At 36.2% G+C, this 19,336-nt stretch overlaps 3 protein-coding genes across 7 annotated transcripts; all 3 read left to right on the top strand.

Annotated features, from left to right (window-relative positions):
* Window positions 1-404: 404 nt before the first annotated feature.
* havcr2 (hepatitis A virus cellular receptor 2) lies at window positions 405-4,475 on the top strand. The gene is made up of 7 exons (XM_079585291.1): window positions 405-535; window positions 1,116-1,454; window positions 1,543-1,611; window positions 2,109-2,177; window positions 2,281-2,330; window positions 2,504-2,588; window positions 3,884-4,475. Exons 1-7 carry the CDS (start codon window positions 493-495, stop codon window positions 3,925-3,927), a joined length of 699 nt encoding a protein of 232 aa, XP_079441417.1. The 5' UTR covers window positions 405-492; the 3' UTR covers window positions 3,928-4,475.
* A 163-nt stretch (window positions 4,476-4,638) lies between these two features.
* Window positions 4,639-8,922, top strand: havcr1 (hepatitis A virus cellular receptor 1). Of its 4 annotated transcripts, none has more exons than XM_079585288.1 (8): window positions 4,639-4,795; window positions 5,066-5,404; window positions 6,396-6,482; window positions 6,698-6,790; window positions 6,903-6,952; window positions 7,038-7,113; window positions 7,206-7,242; window positions 8,136-8,922. In XM_079585288.1, exons 1-8 carry the CDS (start codon window positions 4,741-4,743, stop codon window positions 8,257-8,259), a joined length of 861 nt encoding a protein of 286 aa, XP_079441414.1. In that variant the 5' UTR covers window positions 4,639-4,740; the 3' UTR covers window positions 8,260-8,922. The 4 variants fall into 4 exon arrangements, with proteins under 4 accessions (XP_079441414.1, XP_079441413.1, XP_079441416.1 ...); XM_079585287.1 differs by having other exon boundaries at window positions 6,900-6,952; XM_079585290.1 differs by lacking the exon at window positions 6,396-6,482.
* Window positions 8,923-10,378: 1,456 nt separating this feature from the next.
* timd4 (T cell immunoglobulin and mucin domain containing 4) lies at window positions 10,379-16,737 on the top strand. 2 transcript variants are annotated; one of them, XM_079586907.1, is made up of 8 exons: window positions 10,379-10,424; window positions 11,285-11,633; window positions 12,706-13,044; window positions 13,130-13,195; window positions 13,874-13,965; window positions 16,021-16,132; window positions 16,242-16,275; window positions 16,364-16,737. In XM_079586907.1, the coding sequence occupies exons 2-8, from the start codon at window positions 11,438-11,440 to the stop codon at window positions 16,443-16,445; spliced, it is 921 nt and encodes a 306-aa protein (XP_079443033.1). In that variant the 5' UTR covers window positions 10,379-10,424; window positions 11,285-11,437; the 3' UTR covers window positions 16,446-16,737. The 2 variants fall into 2 exon arrangements, with proteins under 2 accessions (XP_079443033.1, XP_079443034.1); XM_079586908.1 differs by lacking the exons at window positions 10,379-10,424; window positions 11,285-11,633; window positions 12,706-13,044; window positions 13,130-13,195; window positions 13,874-13,965 and adding an exon at window positions 13,986-15,529.
* Window positions 16,738-19,336: the final 2,599 nt, after the last annotated feature.

Below are 19,336 nucleotides of genomic sequence, written 5' to 3'. Positions count from 1 at the left end.
ACAGCTAACCGTTGATCTTTAAATCATCTTTTATTAATCATTAATAAATCAATACCTGTAACTCATGTTCCCAACTAGGTTTTAAATAATACTTAAATTACATGTTTTATCATTAAATATTACCGTATTATTATTTCCCGGTATCTCTCTCTTAAAAGTTTGTAGTCTCTTATTTGATCAATGATTTATTTGAAATCTTTTGTAACATGCCTTTACTGATTTAATTCTTGCTTCCTTGCTGAACAAAATAATTAATTTCTCTGAAAAAAAATCATACTTGCATGACCACAAACTTTTGAACAATATATATTAAAATAAATCACATAAAATTACGACAAGGATACAAATTTTCTGTCTGGGTTTGGAACCAATAGCACGTTGAAGTTATTCCCATTGGCGAGCAGCCGTCATGGAAAAGAGAAGTTGTATTTTTAGTATATGAGCCATTCACACATGTATTAGTGACTTACTGAGTGTACCACAGCAAAGAAAATGATTGTTTTTCTATTTATCTCAACAAGTATACATGTAGCAAGTAAGTAAAAGTTATACTTCTATCAGTAGTGCTATAATGTGCAATACTGTGTATATTTCATTCCTGTGCAGTGCAAAAATAGTATCAGTATCTTTTTGTCTTGTTTTACCTCTCTTTTACAATTGTGTTTCTTATTTTAAGCATACCTCTAGCAACATTTAATAAAGTGTATGCTTAAAAGAAGAAGAGGAAATGTCTAAGATACAAAAAAAAGAACTTAATTTAAAATAAAACGGGTCATACACAATTTACAAGGTTCTTTAAATGTTTCTTGTTTATAAGAATTTCAGATATTCGACATGCAAAAACAAGAAAAATTTTTTTTGTGATTTGTGTAAAATATTGCATAATGTTCTACTATTGTGTAGCCTATCTTGTTCTTCTTTTTTTACACCTTTTCTTTTTACATAGTTGATTCACTTCAAGTTTATTTGATTAGTTTGATATGTTGCCCATAGTGAAAGTTATGCTTTTATAAGGGGGAAAAATGTGTGAAATGCATGAGGAATCTAATAATTTGTTACCTTATATATGATGCAACTAACAAGTATTGATACTTCTCTCTGTTTTTGTGTTGTAGCCTGCAGCGAATCATCAAAACTGGTGTTTGGACAGGTTGGGGATACAGTTACTCTTCCATGTAAATACGACATTAACGCCAATGGCCTATTGAACGTTTGTTGGGGACGACATCAGTCATGGTTCCACTGTGAGAACACTGTGATCTCCACCGACGGCTTGCAAGTGAACTACAGAGAGTCGCATAGATTCAGTTTGATCAGTGGACTCGACCGAGGAGATGTTTCACTTACCATAAGGGTTGCTCAAAATAGGGATGCTGGGTTGTACGTGTGCCGTATCGAGATCCCTGGACCTTTCAATGACATCAGTCACGATGTTTACCTGTTTATCAGCAATGGTGAGTAACCACTCAATTTAATCGTTTTGTATCAATGTTGTTATGCTCGGACATGATGATGTATAGTATTTCTGTTCTTCCATAAAAGGACTGGATCCAAAGAGAGTCATCTCAGAAACACAACTGGTCGCTACACCGGCAAAGCAGGAAAAGCAAGGTATGAAAGCTTTCCGTAATAAGTGTGTCACAGCTCTGTTCTGAGCAGGGTAAAACTGTGGTAATGCAACTAGCTGTTTAAACATGCAAATTGTAGAACTGCTTCTTTTGTTGCTGATGTCAGAGGTCGTACATCCAAGGACATGGTAAACATAGACAGGTTGCCTGACAACCTGACAAAGAACTTCATAATATTATGCAGCAAGCATGCATTAAATTGATCAAAAGTGACAGTAACGACATATTACTAAATATTTCTATATTCTAAATGCTGTTCTTTTGAACACTATTCATCAAAAAAAAAAGACCATGTAAAATGGTTTTAACTCCAACTGTTTTTACTGTATTTTTTCCCCTTTTTCATTCAATGATGAATCAATAATTTATTAGCCAATACATTGATTTATCGTATTATTAATCATAATGTACTGTATATGATAGGAATTGCCATAATAGAGATAAAATAAAACTGACTAACCATTTTTGTTTCACACACAGTATACTATACATCAGACCCAACCACACTCATTACTGAGCTTTATACCACATCAGAAAAGATAACTGCAGGTATGAATATAATCATGACCACGCTTAATCAACATTGAAAGTGATTCAGAAATATGAGCCAATATCTGTCAAGAGTATATGTAAACATATTTATTTATTTCAGATATTACTGGCATCTACATAGATGAACCCGTCGCAGTGGTCCAAACTGAGGTATTGCAATCTGTTTACAAAGACAGAAATATTGGCTGTTCTGCTTTTGCTGTCAGTCTATATTTTGGCTTCAATGTGTTGTTAGTAATGTATAGGCCTATGCATCTTGATTTTATTTGTTTTGGACATGATTAAGGTGTTTCACTCATTACATACTTGGTGTGTCATTTTAGGAAGCAATGGAAGCATTTGTCATAAATACTGTAAGAGTGGGAGCCATCGTCTTCATCCCGGGTTTAATCATCGCAATTCTGTTCAGTAAGTATTAGCAAGTAATTCATCTAATGGTAGATCTGGAGAAATATTAAACACTTGTAGCATAAATGGGTGAATCACATTTCATTCTAAAAAATATATATTTTGCATTAAGAAAATGAAGTTTGTTTTCCAATGTGACATATTTTAGCTTGGAATTCTTATTATAATGTGTCATAAAACATTAACCCCCGGTTTCACAAACAATGCATGTTTGAGCTGTTTTAACTGAAAGGAACTTAAACTAACATATATTAAAATATATCCATTGTTTTGTCTCAAGATGCACACCAGTAAAGTAGAAAAAAACATCTCTAAAGCATGTTAATAAAAGCAAATTAAATGTCCTAATTGAACTAAGGCCTAATCCTGGCTTAATGTAAGCCCTGTGTGTGAAACCAGGCCTTACTTTTTATTAAGGTTTTTGTTGGGTCTCAGTGGTGATTCGCAATGTAATTAAAACACTACTGTAATACATTATCTTTTAATTCCACATAAACTTAAATTAGAGGCAGTAGCCTACAGCAAATCCTAGCAACAGTATTGTACAAATTTAAATAATTCATTAATTTTCTTGCGATATATTTTGTTAAAGGGATAGTTCACCCAAAAAAAAAAAAAAATTCTGTCATTAATTACCCACCCTATAATGTCGTCCCAAACCTGTAAGACTTTCGTTAATCTTCAGAAAACAAATTAAGATATTTATGATGAAATCGGAGAGATTTCTGTCCCTCCATTGACAGCCTACGCAACTAGTTTTAAGCCTCAGTAAAGACATTTTTAAAGTAGGCTAATGCATGTGACTCCAGTGGTTTAACCTCAATTTTACGAAGAGACGGATATGAAAATAAGCGTTTGGTGTCTGACCAATCACAGCAGACTGGGCCATCTGACCAATCAGAGCGAGTGCTTTGTTTGTGCAAAAAATAAACAATTTACCACTTAATTTACGAAATATTACTCTCCAACACGTGTTGAGAGCACCGTGACGCATGCGTGTTGTGTTGACATGGGAGCAGCGTGAACTCACATTGGAAATTAATTTTTTGCAAATAAAGTGGTAATAGCCTACTCTGAAAAGTGTATTCTGAACATTTTATTTAATGCATGAACAAGAAGCAAGAAACGCTTGCTCGTTCCATATGGCTGTGTGGAAACTTCTGTGACTTCTCGTGCTGCAGAGCGTTACATTTGGCTCTCAGAATGTGTCTCTATTGCTGAGTGGAAGTGAAAGAGGTGACTCATGGCCAGTTTTGCTTACTGTGCATTAACACATTTGAACGCTCTGCCCTCAGGACTGCGGCGCTCCAGAGAACGCACCAGTAGCAGGGGAAGTTAAAAATCTCCCAAGCCCATCAACAACCACACACGGATATGGTATAAGTCAGATTCGAGGTCACTGTAGTGTAGCGTAGACCACATGTATAGTGAGGTGGACTTTTTTTTTTTTTTTTTTTGCCTTTTTGGGGGGTTTGTTCTCAGTGGCTAATATGTATAGCCTATTATAAAATAATTGATTGATTATTAATCTAAATCTGAGATAACTTATTTACATTATGTTGTCGTTTTACTTTTTCATTGTAATATGTTTGTAGCCTGTGTCTTCATTTGCCAAGTCTTTTTGTAAAAAGCTTACAAAATATAACTCTAATCATATGTCATGCATCTCCTTCTCAGAAATCAATTACTGAATGTTTCTTTGTCCAAACTCCACGTGGGCTTAAAGTTTTGAGCATTTGTTTGGAAACGGGGTCTGATTTTTATCACACAACATCATGGCACAGTAGCGGCCTCTAGTGTTCAACGCAGCCGCGTAAAAACATATCAACCTAAAAGTTCCAATGATGTACAAACAAATTAATAAAAAAAAATACAAACTCACATGTGATTTATTTGTAAAAGCGTGTGTTTTTGCTGCACATGTAGATTCTCAGTTCTAACAATCTCTCTTTTGGTTAGCCTATTTGAAGTTGACCACATGGTAGTAGGCCACATATGGAAGTGAAACTTTAAAAAGAAGTCTGCTTGCACATTTATGAAAAGCTGAGAAGGTGTCATGTGCATGTTGACTTCCGTGTAAAGGGAAACAATGTAAGAAGAGAGATGAGGTAGTCTGGAGCATTGCTTTCAGGGAGAGTGAAACCTTCCCATCATGACTGATCTTCACAGCTGGTTCTTTACGTCCTGGATTATTTGTTATCTGACGAGTGAGTTTCACATTTATATTGAGATGTGCTTACAATCAGTAATTTGTGGCAAAGAGTAAAATGCAATATATACATATATCTTAATACATTTTTAATTTGATATTTAAAAATATGTTTTATGTAGTATTTAATTTTGCAGAAACCCTTAAGATTATTTTTTGTGATAATTATGTGATAATTTTATGTGATCAACAACAATTTGGAATCATTTTATGATAATTCAACTTCAAATTCAAGGTTATTTAAATAGTCACTGTCTCTCTCTATCAGTTTGTAAATGCGACGTCATCGTACAGAATTTCGAAGGTGAGCGTGTCACTTTGCCATGCAAATATGACAGCAAATACCATGGAAAATGTGACATATGCTGGATAAGAGGAGACATTCCCACAATGGGTTGTGGCAATGAAATTATTGGAAGCGATGGGGATAAAGTGGTGAGGAGAGCTTCTACCAGATACAATCTGGAGGGAGAAATATCGCATGGAGACGTGTCTCTGACAATCCTTCACATTAAAAAAGAAGACTCTGGCAAATATGGATGCCGCATACATGTTCCTGGATGGTTTAATGACAAGATGTATTACGTTCATTTGATTGTTGATGACGGTAAGCACCGTAATGCACTTATACTCACTATGTTTGTATGGTTTTTGGTTTGGGGTCAGTAAGATTTAAAAAAAATAAAGGAATAAAACTAAAAAAGTAAAATACTTTTTGTGATAGTAAAGACATTTAATTGTTACAAAAATATTTCAAAGAAATGCTGTCAAAAAATGTGTTAGCTGCAAATTATTTCTGAAGGTTCAAACTGTAAAAATATATGATCAATAAGTTATGACAACATATGTTTTTACATTGCTTTAACTCAAAGTTAAGCAATTTGACTTTTGTAACTTATAAAATAAAAAACTTTTTTTATAAGTTACAAGATTCAACTCACTTTTTTAAGTCAGTTTAATGTCATTTAAGTTGAAATGACTTAAACGTCCAAGGTGATTGTATTTTAAAACATTAAGGAAGCAACTTTTTTACACTGAACAACACTAGGGTAAAGACAATCCAGCTTTGCAAGAATAAATTTCATTTTAAATATATTAAACAAAAAATTGTATTTAAATAAAAGCATTCATTTTAAATTGTAATAATATTTCACAATATTACTGTTTTTACTGTATGAATCTGATAAATGTCTCGTTGAGCATAAGAGACTTCTTAGAAAATCTTACACACTCCAAACTTTTGAATGGTAGTGCAGATTTAAAAAAAAAATATATATATATATATATTCACCACTGTCATGACAGAGGGTACTTGTGTGTGTTTCTGTGAATATCTATGAATTTATACTGTCTTTGTGAATCTGTGATGGCTGAATCATAAAAACATACCAGACAAAACTAAATCACTGATAATCAAGTCTAAAGTAGGCGAAGTATTTTTGGTGATGGTGACAAGTTTGACTATTTCCCATCATTCAGTCATCACAGATGACATCAGTTCTGTGTAAAGTCAGTACTTTAAACAATTTTCTAATAGCTCGTGCTCATGTGAGAGTTTGAACATTAAAAAAAGGAAAATTCTACATCCTGTTTCAAAGCACCTGGTCCAACCACACAAGAGCCTTTGGTAACCACTAGTTCTGGGCTTATAACCCCTGAATCACAGACCACTGAAACATCAGGAGGTATTATGATTTTAACCCTGGCAGTGAATCTATAATGACTGAAGCTAAATGTTCATTTACAATAAAAAAAACGTTTCATTATCTATAATTTATCAATGCTAATAATGTCCAAGTGGTGAGATTTTGTCACTTTGGTCATTAAAGATCTCTGCTTTATTTAAAGACATTTAAATTGTTAGTGTAGAAACATTATGTGACATTATCCTTTTTTTTAGCGAATAAAACACAGGAGACTTCTTCATTCGTCAGTTCTTCAAATGCTCCCGAGAGCAGCACTACTGGACTGTGGAAATCCAGCACAACATACGGTATAACACACACAGCCGATGATCTGTGGTCTTTTGAATTCTTTTGTATCGCAACATATTGTATGTGTTACTGTTTGCAAATATGCTGATTGTGTTTTTCATTATGAAGCAGAAACCTCAGTGAAGTATCCTAATTCATCCTCTGTGGAACACAAAGAGAGTGTGAGTATTTCGCCATAACAAGGAAGCCTTACATGTTTTACGGTTTGAAACAACTTGATATCCTGGTACTGATTTGTTCTTAAAGGTAAATGCATCTGCAGTTGTTGTGCCTGTTCTCCTGTTACTGTTGGCTTTGATAGTCATTGCTGGCATTCTGTTATGTGAGTCCAAACTGACACTTCACACTTTAAAATTGAACTGCAAAACTCGTTGCGTTTGTTTAAAAAATTAAATTGTCGTTTTCTATTTTCAGGGAAGCAAAAGAAGAAAACAAGAGCCGCGTTAGACATGTAAGTCAATCCTTCAAGTGCTATTTATGCTGAGTTTAGAATGATTAAAAACATTAATTCCAAAATTAGATTGATTAAAAACAATGTTTAAAACAATAGACTGAAATAGTAATGTACAGTTTGCATTATGCAAATGTTCCTATTTAAAACAAAACCACTCACTTTACATAATAGTGTTCGCAAGTTTGGGGACAGTAAGATTTTTTTATAGGCCTATACTTTTATTCAGCAAGGAAGGACCCATTAAAATGGCAGTAGACATGTTTACATTTACAGAAACATTTCATATTATGTTTTATTGAATAAACAATTTTATTGAATAAATGCTGTTCTTTTAAACTTATTCATAAGAGAAACCTGGGGGAAGTATCATGGCTTCCACAAAAATATTAAGCAGCACAACTGTTGATAATTGAAAACCGGTAATAAGAAACGTTTCTTGAGACCCAAATCATCATTAGAATGATTTCTGAAGGATCATGTGACACTGAAGACTGTAATGATGCTGAAAATTCAGCTTTGCATCAGATGAATAAATTGCATTTTAAAATATATTCAAACATAAAAACATTTTAATTTGTAATAATATTACTGTTTTTGATAAATTAAATTAAGCTTTGGTTAACATGGTGATTTAACTTCTTTTAAAAACATGTTACTAACCCCAGACTTTTGTATTGTAGTCTATCTTTTAATTATTTAGGCAATACTATTGTGCATATTATAAATAAATAAAAATAAATGATATGAAGGATGCAACACATACCACAGTCAGCATCAAAGAAAGAACACCCTCCATCAGGTCACATTTTATGTTTTGTATTGAGGCCTGATCATATCATGGGCATCGCTAGTCATTAAGCAAGATTACTTATCATTTTTCTCTCCCTCAGAAACTCTGATAACTCGGTCATCTACAGTAACACTGGCAGCAGTGTGGGCCTGTACAACAGAGAGATGGCAACGGAAAACATCTATCAAATACAGACTGAAAATGAATATGAACAGTGGCATTAATATCTCAGCAAATTCACATGTACTATTAACGTTTAAGTTGATCAGTGTGGAGTCTGTTTTCTCTTGTATTGTTTGTAATAATGTGACAGCTATTGCTGATCAGAGGAATCATTTCTCTGGACTATCCTTTCTCTGACTTCTAGAGGCTAACACTATATATCATTATTAAAACTAATCTGATAACAAATTTGAAATGATTATTAATTTACCACTGTACCACAAATGTATTTTGATGCTGTACTTTTCTCATATCCTTCATATCACCAGACTACACACACTTATGCCAATTCAAGGCTCTAGAAGTGCCAATGGGTTCAGAAAGATCATAAAACCTAATTCAATAGAACTATTGTAAAGAAGGTCATAAAGATGTTCTGTTATCTGTAATTCATATTACACCTCCAAACTAGTTCACACCTCGTATAACACTCATAGGCCACACCAAGGAAACTTCCTTCCATAACAACTAAAAACAAACTCACTCCTCTGATTAACAAATGCTGCATTTTTTTTTAGTTATTACTGTGACGAGGAAGATATATAGTTGTAAACTAATTTTGGAATAAGCAGACTATGTGCTTTCTTATTTTTGTATTATTTTTTATTATAATAAAAATACCATCTCGGTTACGAAAATAACCCTGGTTCCCTGAGAAGAGAACGAGATGCTGCGTCAGAATGACTTTATTATGGGAGAGTAGCCCTTGAGAGCCTGGGGTAAATTCAATCTCCAAGCTATTGAACCCAATGAAGGTGCGCGGAGAGGACCAGCTACTAACGCATCACAAACATCTTGAAAAGAAACCCCTACAACAATGCCTTAAAGGGTTAGTTCACCCAAAAATGGAAATTCTGTCAGTATTACTCACCCTCATGTTGTTTGTCACGTCACCCTCACTCCTGCATATGTAATTTCATTCTGCATCGTTAAAATATAGTCCAAGTGACTAGCCTACAGTGGCTCCGCTTAACCTTTAAACCCTTTCGCACGTACGATCACACCGGTGTGATCAGTCTTGACAGGTCCCTAGCGTACGATCACACCAGTAGAATAAAATAATAGAATTTTTTGATTGGTTAGATGTATAGTACTCCCTCGCGTTTGCCTAATCCGTTTATTAAACGTAAATTTTATTTTTTTTAGTTTTCAAAAAAATATGATCGACTCGACACTGCCAACAAACGGATACGTGTTCATATTTTTTTTTTTTTTGTTTATGTGAAAAAAAGCAGCTACTCTATCCTCGAGGATCTATCGTTTAAAAAAACTAAAGCAGATAGCAGCGTTCGGCCCACCGTCTACACTCTACAGTGTGATAGAGGGATCAGAGCGATCAGTGCATCACGTGATCAACTGCTAAATTCAAACGTGCTTTGGCTCGATGGCTGGCGCTGAGCCAGAGACGGACGCGCTCAGTGCTTGTCATATTCAACAATATAATGTTTATTTTCGGTTTCAGACATTTACAAATCACATAAATACTAAAAAACAATGAATTCATGTTCATTGTACAAAATACACACTGATGACCGCCAATAATAATCTTTTATATTATAAAAGACGACACGTTTTATTGATATCAGATACACATTGTGTAAGTAGCTTTACATGTTACCCTATTCTTCTCCCAGTTCACCAGCCACTTACTTTCATGTATTTCGTGAGAAGTGGAGGAATTGACGTGTCGTAAATTCAACAGATCCGATTATCTGAACTGTGACAAACTAAAATGGCTCAACTCAACTAACGCAATCGTTATAAAGGTATTTATACAACAAAACACATCCACATGCACATATGTGACAATCGGAATATCAGTGTTTCATGCTAGCTAATAAATGTGTGAATATTTTGAATAAAAAAGGAAAAATGACATAAAAGCAGATCATCATTCATTCAGCGCTGTGTCACGTGACAAGCAATGACGCGTCACCATGGAAACGATAAAGTGACAGGTTCTAAATAACGGTCGCCTTGAAAAGCTCACGCTGGGGTGTCAGTTAGAATATTATTAAGCGTCGATAATACTTTTTGTGCGCAAAAAAAAAAAAAGAAATAAAAAAATAACTTTATTTAACTAGTTATTTTCCTCCGTGTGGTTCTGACTGTCTATGGAGTTCACGAGAGTGCCATATGACGCAGGGTAAAACGACGGACAGAAAATGTATCCTTTAAAGAGAAAAGCTCGATTGGGGGATTTAAAATTTTACATCTGACAAACCGCAAAATAAAAGCTCATAGATGTTTGTTAAACCAGTCTGTAATATTGTGTCTCCTCTTTTTATTCAACTTAAACAAAGGTTTTGTTTAAAAAAAATATTAGTCTCGTCTTTTTTATCCTTGGACCTGCACACTACTTCACGACTGCTAAAAAAAGTAAGTTATATATCCTAATCGATCCTAATATGAATGTGTGTAACGTTAGTTTATGAATGTAATCTCGATTGGATTTACTATATTCGCCATGTTGTCATTATCACGTGGCCATTCACAAATCCTCTCCTGTGGCCTCATGGGATAGTAGCCTAAAGTGTCCATCAAATGCACTTCAGAATTTCTCTTTTATGAGTAGCCTAACGTTACTGTGAATTTGGACAAACTTCTTTTGTCACCTCACATACAGTTTTTCGCCGTATGTGATTTCGGATGCAGCCTTGGTATGACTAAAATTGTATATTAATTTGTTTCATTAGAGAAATTGTAACTCATTTGAGAAACAATTGAATGCTTTTTGAATCAATGTAAGCCTTCTGTAAGGACATTGTTTTCATAGCCTAATGAATAATGAGCTATCCAGTTGGAACATCACAAAATCATTATATTTGACAATTTAAGTAGCCTAGCCTACTATTCTATACCCGAACAATCTTTTATCTGTTCCAGCTGAATATTCTCACTCATACTGCCCATGTTTGTTCAATAATTCAGCCAATTCCTAGAGTCTGATGAAGAATTCGCTAGTTAACTTAATCCGCCAGCTGTGACTGCATGAACACTTTGTGTCACTTTGTTTACCAACAATAGCAAACACACGTGCCACCATGGACATGGCGTGTGCAGGCCCACCGACTCATTCATGGAGCCTGTTTACAAGCACATTAGATATCCAGATAAAACTCCATCACACAATGGCCCTATTCTTTGCTGCACGACTCCACCTCCAGATGAGGACTGCAGATGGGTCAGTGGCCCTGTCCTTCTTGGAGATGTCACAGGCGCAGAGCTGGGGAACACAGTCACTCTTTCACATGTCCTCCTCTGCATATTCCTGGTGCCGCCCAGCACAAGGCAGTGTTGCCTAAACATCACACTGGAATGGCTGCTCCTCCCCGGTTATCAGTCCTCCGCTGGATCCTCCTCCTCACCATTTCAGGCAAGAAACTATAAAATTATAAAATCATGTAAGGCATGATAATGTGTTGTGAGAGATTTAACGTATAAGAGAAGTGATCTAAAACAACTGAAGATAGATAGATAGATAGATAGATAGATAGATAGATAGATAGATAGATAGATAGATAGATAGATAGATATATAGATAGTACATGTAGATCTAAAAGTCTATTTTTTTGTAATAAAAATTATACGTTTATTTTTAGTTTATGCTTAAAACAAACAAAAAAATGCTAATGAGGTGTTATTTAGATAGAAACATTTAGCTTGTTTTAAGGATGTTAAGATAACTTTACTGGAAAACAAGACAAAAATACTCTTAAAAATACTTTTTTTAAACTAATTCAATATATAAAACCGTGTATCAACATTCCAATCTAAAGGAACTTTCATAGTTTGTTTTGTTTTTTTGTACATTTTTAAAAAATATTTCATTATATACACTAATACAGTGGTTCTCAACCAGAGGCCCGGGGCTCAATGCAAGCTTCCAATGGGGCCTCAAGATGACTTCAAATAATTTCACAAGCCTGCCTGCCCATCCAGTCTTAATAGTTAATGGTAAATGAACTTGACTTGTTGTCCTCAATGGAGGCTCGAACCCGAGGATCGGCTCGAGCTCAACCCCCTTATGACGGTACTATAGAGGGACAATGAGAGAAATAGAGGGGGAGAAGGGGAGGTGGAGGGATGCTGTAAGAATTGTCACTGGGATGGCCCAATGACTGCTGCTTAAATATGCTCAGAATGATGATTGACAGGATTGAATGATTAGGTTCCTCGCGAACCTACGTTTGGAACTTCATTTAGAATATGACAAAACAACCCCTAAAACAACAAAAAATCAAGAAATTTCTTAATATTTGGTTATTTTTATAATGGATGTACATGTTTCTTCTACTTTTGCCAAACTCTAAATATATTATTGGGTAGAAATTGTGAGTTTGTTGTGGACCATGCCTTGAAGTCAAAGAGGTTGAGATCCACTGCACTAATACAACATTCATATCTAAAGGAACCTTTAAAATGTTGCTTATTTTTGTACCGTGCAGTTGACAGGTGCTCCGTTTTGGCGTTTCACGTGACGGAGGGCAGCACGGTGATTTTGCCATGTCATTACTCAGTGAAGCACCACGGCCTCAGCCACGTCTGCTGGGGACGGGATTGTGGAACGTTCTGGTGCAATGACATCATCGTCCAAACAGATGAGTACGGCGTCATCTCCAAAGTCTCCGACAGGTACCGGCTCATTGGAGACGTTCTGTCGGGACAAATGGACCTCGGGATCCAAAGAATACAGAAGGCGGACAGTGGCCCATACTGCTGTAGAGTGGACATAGAAGGATATTTCAATGATAAGAAGGTGTCCTACACATTGACGGTCATGAAAGGCAAGTCATACAGCTGCTTTAAATTTGGACAACATTTGGAGAGCTTCATATTTGAATAAATCGTCATGTATGTTCATTTCTGAAGCCCCAACGACTGTGCCTCCAACAACCACGACCCCGATGACTACAGAACAACAGGACACACAGACAGGTGAGGGGCATTTTTAAGGCAAGACACTACAGATGAACTGGGTAGTTATTTTAACAAATGTATATTAAAAGTATGTGAAATTTGATGTGTAAATATGCAAATGAGGCATTATGTATTTAAATATGCACTAGTTTGCATAAATCTCCAGAACAGAAATATGAACATTAGATGAAGCCAGGTTCAAAATTTGTTGGCATAATAAAGGTTTTGACAGAGGTGATTTTGGATATCTCTTTTGATCACAAATCAGAAAATACCGTCAACAGCCAGAACAAAAATATCACCATATTTTTAAGAATCAATTGTTATAGAAATCATGATGAACAAACCCCTCTGTACAAACAAACCTTCAGAATATAGATAGGAAAAGAAAAAAAACAATGGTATTGCCTGTGACTTGCCTTAAAAAATCATTTCTGCCAACTGACTAATTCTTTTATACTTGATTTGCACAGTAAGTGTCGTGCAAGTTTTTCCTTAGACAAACCACAGTTATGATGAATCACCGATTACATTTCAGTTATTATTTCTACTCGTGCACAACCTTACCATAACAGAGACCACATAGTGCAGCAACTCAAATGTCACAGACCCTTGCGGTTAGAGATAATGTGTCTCACGAGTCAACTGGCATTAGCAGCAAAAGCAATTTCCTGTGTTTCACTCTGAATTTCATAGTGTCATCACTGTCAGATCAGTCCAGAGGAGCAGATTCATCATTCTCTGACATTTCCTGGCAGAATGTCACTCATGTGCATTCTGGGGCAATGGTGAGTTACTGGTGCTCAAACACAGTATATGAAACATGAATATGAAAAAATCTGAACATGTTTTTATGGCACTCCCTTTATACACAATTATCTACTAATCTATATATACACAAAAGGTTTGGAGACAGATTTTTTTAAAGAAATTAATACTTTTATTCAGAAATAATGCATTAAATCGATCAAAATTGACAGTTAATATATGTATTGTAACAGTGGTGGCTATAATGATGCTCACAATGAAGGAGCTGAAGACAAAATAGCCTTTAATTAATGAATTGACAATGTAAAACTCAGGAGAATCGCAGGAGAATAAACCCAATCACATTAACTACATTGTCAATACCAGACAGGGAACAAAGAAAATCTCAGGGCTTAAAGTAATGAGGAGCAATGAGGAAGAACCGAAACAGCTGTGATGAACTAATTAACAACATTGACTAACTAGGGAACTAAGGAAAACGGGAACACAGATACTAAACAGAAACTGTGACAGTGCGCCCCGCACCGGAAAAGCGCATCCTCGTGCTGACAACAGTCCAAAGGAGGAAGAAGGGTGGGGGCCTTGGAGGTGGACGAGGGGCTGGTGAAGGGCAGGAAACAAGAGGAGGTGGTGGTGGGTGAAACCAGGATGGCGATGACAGTGGGAGGAGCCAGGATCAAGAGTAGCCATGCAGTGACCCAGAACACAGCCAGGTCAATAGCCCACAGCGGAGTAGCCATGGTGGCTGACAACACCAGAGGGATGATTGATGGAGATGAGGCTGATGAATGTGAAGACCCAGGTGGAGCTGAAGAGCCGATGAGCCCACGCGACATCGATGGCTCTGGAGACCGAGGCAGAGCCTCAGCGACGGGCGCTCGAGGTGGAGCCAGAGGACTGAAGCGGAGCCGGTGGAACTGAGGAATAAGATGGAGCCTCAGGGAAGTCGGAGTCAAAGGGGTGGAGAGACGGAGCGCAGCGGACGACAGGCAGGCAGGCAGAGCAACATCTGACCAAGGTGGAGCCAGAGGGACGAGGGAGCCCGGTGGAGCCGTAAGGACAATGGTCTCTCGTGGAGCCGAGGGAGCCAAGGTGGAGCCAAAAGGGTCGACGGACCAAGGTGGAGTAACGGGATCAGTGGCTGGAGGTGGAGCCAGGGGATACTCTTGGCTGGGCGGAGCTGGAGACCTGAAGACCCAAGGCAGATCCACACAAAAGAGTGCCGTTAGAGGAGTCGTCACGGGGCTGAAGGGAACAAGCAGAGGTGGAGCTGATGGACTGGCTGATTTGGGAAGAGGAGACGGGAGCGGGAGGCTGGGTAGAAGACTTTGTTCTGGACAGAACCAGTGGGAACAAGAGACAGAGAAATATCCTCTCCCAAATCCTCAAGTAATAATGCAGAGGTCAGACTCTCCGGGGGTCAGACTCTCTCAAATGCTCCGGGGCAATGGTTTGCTCAGTCCTGCTCAGTTTGCTCAGCATCACGACAGGCTTGGACTCCCTGTCTGCAGTGAACACCGATCTGTTATTCAGCACCCACTCCACAAGTTACTCCGAGGGCCGACATCAGGCAGGCGTGCTTTGGTATGGTATTTGGTAAAGGGAGCAGTCCAGAAAATGTGTGTAGCATGCCAGTTGTAGGAATCCTCGGGTGTTGGATTTCTGCTCTTGCTCCAGGCAGAGCAGCAGGACAGCTGGTACGTCCACGAATACTCAGGGTCTGGTATTCTGTAATGGTGTGGCTATAATGATGCGCACAACAAAGAAGAGGAAAACAAAAGAGCCTTTCATTAATAAATCCACAATGGAAAACTCACAGTAGAATAAACAACCAACTTTTAATAAGCAGTAATTAGGAGTTTGTTGATGTAAAAGTTAATAGTTGTACCCTAAACTAAAGTGTGGCCAAAAAAATCTTATTTGTGACCAAAAATTCATTTTATAAAAATGCAAATAGATATAAAGAATAGGGTGGAAGTATAACATTTAAAACGTGTTTGAGGAACTGAGACTGAGTTTTTTAGCTGAATTGTAACCTTAAAATGATGAAACCCTTGTGAATTTGTGATTTAAAGATGGAAGAGCCGATCTCTCGGATCACACTACAGATCAACATCCCGGTGCTGTCTCTGTCTCTCAGTTTGCTACTGCTCCTCTTGGGCGCACTGGCCTTTTTGACCTTCAAACGTACGTATGGCTGTCTACTGGATATTTGTTTAATGACATTTCTATAATAAATAAGTTAAGTTGTAATGTACATTCTGAGCTGAAAGGAAATATGTATATTCTGATTTAGGTGGCCTTTACGGGAAGGCATTTAACAGTGGGTGGTAAGTATGTGATTCAGTTCGAGAATACTATAATAATGCTCTTTGAGATGCAGTGTTCTAACAATGATTGCTGTGTTTTGAACCTCAGTTTCTCAAAGGAGCCCCGACACATTATTTATGAAATACGCACGAGAAGACCAGTGGAGGAGAACATCTACACCCTGGAATAGGAAACAAAAACCATCTGATTCTCGCCGTTACTCATACACAGACATTCACACATCCTGCAAGTCTTTAATATTGTTCAGTTTTTGATTTAAGAAAGGGATTGCTCACTCAAAAATGTGTGGAACTGGTGATGTCATTTTAAAAATGTGTATTTTGTAAGAAGATAATGACAAATTCATTTTCCTGTGGAGTATTCCTTTGAGTATGAAAACTCATGTAAAATTGTAAAAAGAAAATATATGTCTACACATTTTGTCTTTCCTTTACATATAACATTTCATTAAAAAAAAAAAATCTGGAATTTTTACTACTGATTCATTTGTTTGTTGGTTGTTGTCGCGTTAGACTTAAACATGCTGACTTTGATTGCAGGGTTTAACAACTATCTCTCCAAAAATTTAGATTTTAATCTCTTTTTGGGGAGGGTGGGGGTTTGGGTGTTGGAGGATTTGACCTTTTTACATTTGTGGTGAAAAAAATTGCTTATAAATCTCTCCATATGCTATGTTATTGCCACATATTGGATGCACAAGCTCAGACCAATGAGGCCTACGATCAGTCAAAAATAAAAATAAATACAAAACCTGTGCTAATTAAAAGTTAACAAATATTTAATCCAATATTTGGTGATAACATAGCAGAGAGATTTACAAGCAATTTAAAAGGCCGGTCGTTTTTGAACGGGAACACTAAATTTGGTAGCCTAAAGCATTTTCAACAGTACAAAGGTTAATTGTATTCAAGTAAACTGCTCTTTTAACCTCTGTGCCACAGGATGAAGTCGTGATCTGCAGTGTAAGAGCATTTTCCACCACATGATGGCAGACCTTCTTCAATTTCCGTTAGTCACTTTTTATACAATCAAAAAGTAAGCATTTTTTCAAGATTTACGCATTTCAGTTACTAGTAAAATTCCAACAAATTGAATTGAATAATCCTTACATATTATTTATATTATGAATTAAGAATTAACATTTTAAAAAACCTAGATCTCAATAAAACATTTTGCATGGAATCCCAGCTGAAACTCTTTGACCTAATAGCCTATATGTACCTCAAGTACCCCTGAGACTTTTAGTTAATAAGTTAGGTCAATGATAAAATTGTCAATAATAATAATAATAAAATTAAGTAAATTCAGGTAAACACATTTTTTAACAGTTTTTTTTAACAAGTGTTTTATTTTTGTATTGTTTTTAGTTTAAAATTAGTTATTTTAATTTATTAAAAAATATATATGATTTAATACAAAATTATCCTTTTCAAATCAATGCGATAAACAAGTTAGGTCAAAAGTAATCAAAAAGTAGTCCAATTATATTACCTTAAATGTGTAATGTTATGGATTACGTTAGCCTACTAACAAAAACAAAACGTGTCATGTAATTTGGAATCAGTAACTGGCATCATTTCTGAAACAGGCTGGTGGGGGAATGATGAACGTGATGTCTTGCGCCCTCGTGTGGCTGAGAGAACCCACGCACCGACCACTTCAAGTAAATAGTAGTGTGGTTTCATGTTTTGGTTTCAAACACTAAAACATAAAACATAACCATAATCCCAAACTGGTTATCATTATATTTTTGTAATAGGCCTAGCTGTTGGGTAAATACATTCTGTAATACATTCAGGTAAACTTTGTGCTTTACGTGTGTCATATCTCATATGGTGGACTCAAAAAGTATTAGGACAGCAGACACACTTAAAATGTATGTCATTGCATTATCTGCAAACACATTCTCAGTTTTCCCAGAAACTAGCTGAGCCATTCATTCTTGCACTTACTTTTAACCAACTAGTGAATTTGTAAAGGCAAGATCACACATTGTGTCCTATTGAGGTGTCTACAGTTGTAGTGCATCAATTTACATCAGATTAAAACGTGATGGCGAAATATGCTACTCTGCACAAATGAAACATCTGTCTTTATACTTTCTTGCTACAAAAAAAACATTTTTATATTAAAAGCGAAGTGCTCTATGAGAATGTTTAAAATAAAATATGTAAAGTGTAATAATAACATTAGGCCTAAAGATAACAAAAACAATAATAAAATATTTATTTATACAATATAATACATTTTGAATCACACAAAGATTAATAAATAAAAAAGCTAAAATATATATATATGAAAAAATATAACATTTTAAAAGTGATGTTCGGATGGGGATATTTGTTTTTAATGACCCTATACATTTTCCTATGTAGGCCACTACTGTATGTGTTATGTATCATTATGCATGTTTAATGCGATCTTAATACCTAAATATCTTACAAACACACGTATCAATTGCATCATTATATAGGCTACTTCGTGAGAATCTGAATCTCCTGTTCAGAGCGCTTAAAACATCTTAGAAGAAATAGAACGTTGATGAGAGGCAAACCAAGTGCAAATGCATAAGTCAACACCATTGCTGAGTATTTTCTCTTTAAAACTGCGTAGAACCAAAGAGTCTCAAAAGCGCGGTTTGATTCTGAGGTCACAAATTAACAACCTTGTAACCAATCACGTCAACATACGGGTGGGCTTTAGCATATCATTAACCGAGAACTAGCAGGGGAGTCTCGAGAGAAAGCCAGGTTATCCCAGTATATTTTTCTGTTGATATGAAAAAAATTGGGTAGATTTATCAATATATGGGTGTATGATGAACTTTCTTCACTGACGTTCTGAGTTGTTCAAAGCGTTTCTGATGATTTTTAGAAGGCAGCCTGACTCTGAGATGGTGAACGGGAACATGGTTTGTGTAACATTGGCAAAACATTATTCGCTGTTTGATAACATGGTCAACCAAAAGGCTAAACATAAATTACCCTTCCCTGATATCACACGTACATCACGGAGACGTCTATTTGATTTGCAGGTTTACATCCGGAAGATCTATTTTTT

Source organism: Phoxinus phoxinus, assembly GCF_949152265.1.
Source record: "Phoxinus phoxinus genome assembly, chromosome: 17".
NCBI lineage: Eukaryota > Metazoa > Chordata > Actinopteri > Cypriniformes > Leuciscidae > Phoxinus > Phoxinus phoxinus.
Note: the sequence above shows the minus strand (reverse complement) of the source record. Positions and strands in the feature narration are given on the sequence as shown.